Source organism: Diadema antillarum, unplaced genomic scaffold (genome assembly GCF_040938485.1).
Source record: "Diadema antillarum isolate AM-2024a unplaced genomic scaffold, OU_Dant_1.0 seq00000867_RagTag, whole genome shotgun sequence".
NCBI lineage: Eukaryota > Metazoa > Echinodermata > Echinoidea > Diadematoida > Diadematidae > Diadema > Diadema antillarum.
Genome location: NW_027271735.1, coordinates 77177 through 83176, shown reverse-complemented (window position 1 = coordinate 83176; position 6000 = coordinate 77177). Strand labels below are relative to the sequence as shown.

Here is a 6000-nt window from a genome sequence, read left to right as displayed (position 1 = left end):
GTGGCGGTGCGCTGAAAAGCTGGTGTGCAGAGCGGATTTTTTCATGATTTTCATGATTTGTTTTTTATGGTTTTGCCCATTTTCTTCTCTTCGTGATAGTGCCCTCAACGCTACTAGGAGGAAAATGATTCGGAAACAGAACAGCCACAGAACGCAACACGCCACGTGCGCGCAGCCTCCGATCGACAGCCGAAGTCACCAGTACGCGTACATGTACAGTGGTACAGTATCATCGTGTACGTAAATAATTTACAGTGTGTGGTACCATATACTGCGAATGCTGTCAGCGAAGGCAAACACTTGAAACAGAGTGCTAACTCTTGGTCTAGACTTCAGTGAGTAGTACGGTACAGTACTGCGAAATGACTTTCAGATGAAACATTTCCCATTCGTTACCTTCTTCAGTGATGTGAATTTTGACACTTGAAGCATTGAATTACCGGTATCTTTGCATGTTATTATTGAAAAAAAAAACAAACATCGAGTTATCAGTCATCTGAATCATCATGGCTTCACTGCCTTCAGAAACGGCCAGCGCCAGCACGGCGGCCACGGGGAATGGCCGTAGTGATGTCGAGGGTGGAGCCGGAGGGTCAAGGGAGGAGGTGTTTCCTGGCTTTTCTACTGTCGACGACTTTGCGAAGGTAAGCTAGTCTAGATTTGTGTAGAGATTCGAGATCTAATCTGCTGACATGGTGGCAATGACTGATGAGTGATAATTAAATGTACAAATGTAGATCTAACAGTTACAGTTCCAAACTTGATGACAAACAAACATACACTCAACAAATAACTGTTACTATACAGTTAGAGTCACAAAAACATTCAAAAACTGAAAGTCAGAAGTAAATTTGTCAACAGCGATCAAATCAAGTTGATAGCAATGAACTGTGCTCACAGATTCAGAAGTAAATTTGTCAACAACTGACATTGATCAAGTTGACATCAACGTCAATGAATTGTGGTGGCTTTCATCTTGCTTGGGGGGTATCTAAATCGCCTAATTTCTAACCTCAACTTCATTGATCCACAAAAAGGGTTTGATATTTTGTAGGCATATCATGGTGGCCCATATCATCATTCAATCTGACAAAACTAGTTTGATCTATTTTCTCTTAATCACTAACATTACAGATCATATTTGGATTTTTTTTAAACCAAAAGATCTGTCTGAGCTGCAGTTGCAGAGTTTAATAGCGATGGGGCAGTCCACAGATCATGACAAGGGGTTTGCTTGTGACTGCACACAGATTTGACTATTTTGAGCTTTAATTGACCTCATAGTCAAAATTGATCCAAAGTCCAATTGATAGTTTGGATTACATCAATACATGATTTTAGAATTGTACAATGTATTCTCACATCATGTTTCATCAGTTTTTCTGCAATGCCACCTATTACAAATATATTCTGTGTGACATTCTGTTGAAACTATTGAGCACTGCATTTCGATTTCATCACCAGGTTGGAATGTCATATTCTTTCTGCTTTCAAATTGTACCTTACTTTACTTTCGTGATCCTCATTGGCAGAAAGCGTTGGGAAAGTTGATGCTGGCTACGAGAGCAGCCAACGAACTACCTGCTGGAGGTGATGACTATGACTTCTACTCCAGCTACGAAGGCTTCAGACATTTCTGTAACTCACAAGGAGACCGTCTACTCAGAAAGTAATTCCACAGTCTGTGATTTTCTTTTCTTTTTTTGGATGTACAAATGTAATAGCAACTCTGCTAAAGAATAAAGGCTTCTTATAGCAAGAACCAATCAGGAAGCTGAATTCTTATCATTTTCATGCTAATTGCCATTCCAGCAAGACTTGCCATTGGATCATAGCAACTTGTGGAAGCATTGTACATTATTTTTTTTTTTTTAAATGGACCCCAGGTGTTCTAATTAGACTCATAATTGGTTTTGGCTTTGTGTATTATTACCTTTCATATCTTATCACAGAAACTGTTGTAGAAACTCTTTTGGTTTACAGCAGTTACAGATGTACCTTGATAATTGATATGTCATGTTCTACTGGGATTCTGTACTTAATACTAATTGTGTACAAATAGTTACATCTCACCATAATTTCATTCTAGCACAACAGGTGTTGACATGAAATATCTTCTTTTTGTCCTTCGTTGGGTTGAGCAAGTGAAAGTTCTGATAAAAGAAACAGTTTGTACACTGTGTGTATGATACCTTTTATGCACTTTAACAGTGCACTGCTTTCGTGCTTTCTTTATGCCTTTCTGTTAACATTCCCCAAAGTGATACAATGAAGAAAGGGTTTCATACTTTGCATCCAAATAAGCCGGCTGTCCCACAGCTGTGGCATTGTGGGACGGTGGTATAGCGGTGCATAAATCAACATGTCTGTCTCCTTCCTCTTGTACCCTGACTTCAATCCTAGCTGAGGTGCAATGATATGACAGACACAGGAAGCACAAACTTTACACATGATACTGATCGATGGCTTCGATGGTTGTATGCATAACGTTGATATACATCTTGACTAGCTCAATCTTATCACTGTGGTATTATCACTGAATTATCATACTTTATGTTGTTATGTCATGAAGTTACTGCTGGAAGGAATTGTGTTGATCCTCTTCAGAGTATAATGGGACTAAAAATCTAGTAGAGAACTGGTTACAGGTAAAAGCTAGAGTTCCCATATTTGAGTGCAGAAACTGTCAATTATGTAGTAGACACATACACTGTATCTATAGCGCATTTAAAGCGATTTGGGACATAATGCTGTGATAACACTATTTCACTTGAAAAGGTAATGATAAAAAATTCAAGATATTGGTCAAAAGGGTACACAGACAGTATTGCGATCTCGGAGCATATCTCTCATGGTTGCTGTGTAATGTTTTATGAAATTAATTACAAATGGAGCCATATCAATATCCCTCGATCCTCCTCTCTAATGAATCATATGCAGCTTGTTGAGAAATACTACTGCTACGGCTTGATGGATCATTACTTTATGTTCCGCCTTCCCCCCACTGAATTGGGAGGATGCTCCAATGTAAAAAGCATTTACTAAGATGGGAACTGTTTTGCGGTTTAAAAAATTGTTATGTATCAAAATATTCCAAAACAAGTCCTCATCCTGACAGATTGCAACAGCCAGACAAGTTTCTTGGTAGACCTTTTCAGTACCATTGCGAGCAAATTCCAAAAGATGGATGATGAATGAATTTGAACCCTCTTAGAATTGTGGTTTACCGTCAATGACATTCCTATTATGTTTGCATTGTTGTCATTTTCTCGTAGCATCCGGCAGCTAGCGGGCCAGCAGGGGGTGAAGGGAAGTCAGATTGGTATCAGCCGCACCTTGGAGCTGGAGGACCGGATGGATGCCTTGATTGAAACCAACGACACCCTTCTGGAGAGCGTGGTAAAAATAATCGGGCAATATTGGATACTGTGTAGGCTTGCCACTGTTTGTAATTGTAACTGGAATAAGCAGTCTGAGCATTTCTGTGTTAGGACAGGGTCACAGTAATATTTCTCAAGACATTTTTCAGGTGACTGACAAGTTCAAAAATTTAATATGAATAGAAGATATAAACTTAAGATAAATCTCAGCGTACTGATGGAAGAAATTCAATCGAAGTGTGCATGACATAATGTAGCCAAGAATGTTTTGTATTTTCTTTTGATACCAGTCATGGAAACAAAGAATTATTCAACACTAGCTTTGGATTTTACATATGATGTAAGATATTGTACAATAATTATGATGAGTTGTCTCATGTATTGGAATTCTTGAAGTTTGCAAAGTTACACTCTTTTGTGATCAGTGCCTTTTCTGTAGGGGGACAATAAATTAGTACAAAACCTAATCGAGCAGTGGCACCTACATGTAGATAAATATCTGCATTTATGTGTTGTCGTAAGGCTCCCCATACATAGGTCTGCCCTCCTCCAGCTGTGTCTGTGTGTGTGTGTGTGGATGAATGTATGAGGTTACAAACTATATGTACAGATACCTGAGAGTGGTCACTAGTTGCTCGTACAGCAAGGTTTATGGACTGAAAATCCCTTCCTCTTTCCTACTCCAACTTATATGTGGCTGGTATAGGCTGTCCTACTAAAGAAACAGGTCATATAATACAAGTAATTTTGTTATTGGGGGCATTTTTTTTTTTCAAAACACCGAGCCTTGATCCATATGTTCATAGAAAGGGCCATCACGTTGTGAATTTTGATGAATATTAGACAGGAGCAACCATTGCCGCTGGCTCTTAGAAGCTGAAAAATTAGTGCTTCCACTAGGATTAGGCTTGAGAATCCAACATTTCCCCTTACTGTCACTATTCTGTTACAGCAAGGCACACAAGCCGTTATGTTTGCTTTCAGCTTCTGTGCCGCATAGATAAAAATGCTCCTGCACATTATATTTCACTGCACTATTATATTCTCATTTTCACTGTTTTAGTTTTGCTTTGATTACATCTTTCTTTCTTTCTTTCTTTATTGTCTTCTTTATAAAAGCAGGGTAGTCCCATTCAAGCCGCAAGGCCTGCTTTCCAAGGGAGCCCTGCTGTACAAATCACATTTATGATACAATAAGATACATACATAACAATCACATGCAACATACACAATAATACATTTCATAAAAGTGGAGATCCTCTGTAGAATAGATAAAGCGAGAGAGAGAGAGAGAGAGAGAGAGGGGGGGGGGGGGGAGAGAGAGGGAGAGAGAAAGGTGACAGAAAGAATACATACATCATGTACATGCTTTAATATTGCATGATTTTAAGAGGGTGTATTGCCATTCATCTACTAGTTCAGTCATATGTACATGTACTGCATCAATCCATGCTGCCATATCACATGTCTTTCGCTGTGATGATGACTTTTAATGTGATGCACATAGAAGGACTGTCTCCCTCTTGTGTCTTGGCCAGTACAATGCCGTGAACACTATCAGGGACAGTGACATTACCAATCATCTCAACTTTCGGTTTTTTGCTCGTTGCATGAAATGATTGTTGCCATGACATTAGATATTTGCAGCCCAAGAATTTGTGATTTTGAGTGGAAACAAGAAAGCAGGTAAAATGCTCAGTGATGCCATTCAGCAATTTCTTTTCCACACCCTCTCAATCTTTAGCATATGGTATAAGCCAGATATTTAGCCAGATTAATTTTTTCGCGAATCGGGACTTCCAAATAATTTTGTGAGTGGTTGAATTTGTGATTGTGGAGTAAAGTCCTGAACGAAGAAATGTATGCATGCTTGTCACATTTATGTCAGGAATAAGGATAATACCTTCATATGTTTCTAATTTTGTGAATAGCACCAAGCACTTGAAATTTGTGAAAATTAATACCTTGCGAAATATTTGGCGTGCACAGTATGTTATCAGAAGATTCAACTTGGAACTTATTTTTACTTGGAATTGTGTGATTCATCCAACCTTCTTTCTCTTTCTGTACCTTTGAAATTACATTCATTTGGAGTCCACACTTTATCTGGACACTAACTGTGATAATTGCAGCCACATGTTTTTCTCACCACTTTCTCTCATGTCATCTTTCTATTTCCTAAAGGGCGCCCTCTTGGACGAAGCAGCAGGTGTCAGCAAACCTCATCAAACTTTCCCCCCAGACCCAGTCAAGCCTCAGCTCGTTGTCACCAGCTGGAACCAAAAGGTGAGCCCTTCACGCCCTCTGTGAATTAGTGAGTGGTAATTTGAGAAACATGATATACTAGTAGCAAGCAAATTGACTTTACATGTTGAAGATCGCCGTTAGCTTCTTTCAATCCTTGTACACCAAAACTTACATACCATGTACGAAGAGGTATATAGGTACACATATGAAGAACTGCATTTTGTATATTAAATCTTTGTCGTTTCACATCCAAATACACTTTTTAAAGTATCTAGTTCAGTAGAATTGCATCAAATTTGGCTGTACAGCAACATTTAGTCTTGCCTATTTCTACTTACGTGCTACACTGTATGTAATGTGTAGAATTCTTTAT

The 6000-nt window shown here is 38.9% G+C and overlaps 1 protein-coding gene across 1 annotated transcript in view; it reads left to right on the top strand.

Moving 5' to 3' along the window:
- The first annotated feature begins 204 nt into the window (after positions 1 to 204).
- Positions 205 to 6000, top strand: part of LOC139740609 (exosome complex component 10-like) — a 51045-nt gene continuing 45249 nt past the window's right edge. Inside the window, exons 1-4 of the mRNA XM_071651195.1 lie at positions 205 to 644; positions 1533 to 1669; positions 3276 to 3399; positions 5565 to 5666. Coding sequence (XP_071507296.1) covers positions 507 to 644; positions 1533 to 1669; positions 3276 to 3399; positions 5565 to 5666 — 501 coding nt within the window. The 5' untranslated portion in view covers positions 205 to 506. The remainder of the gene's footprint in view (positions 645 to 1532; positions 1670 to 3275; positions 3400 to 5564; positions 5667 to 6000) is intronic.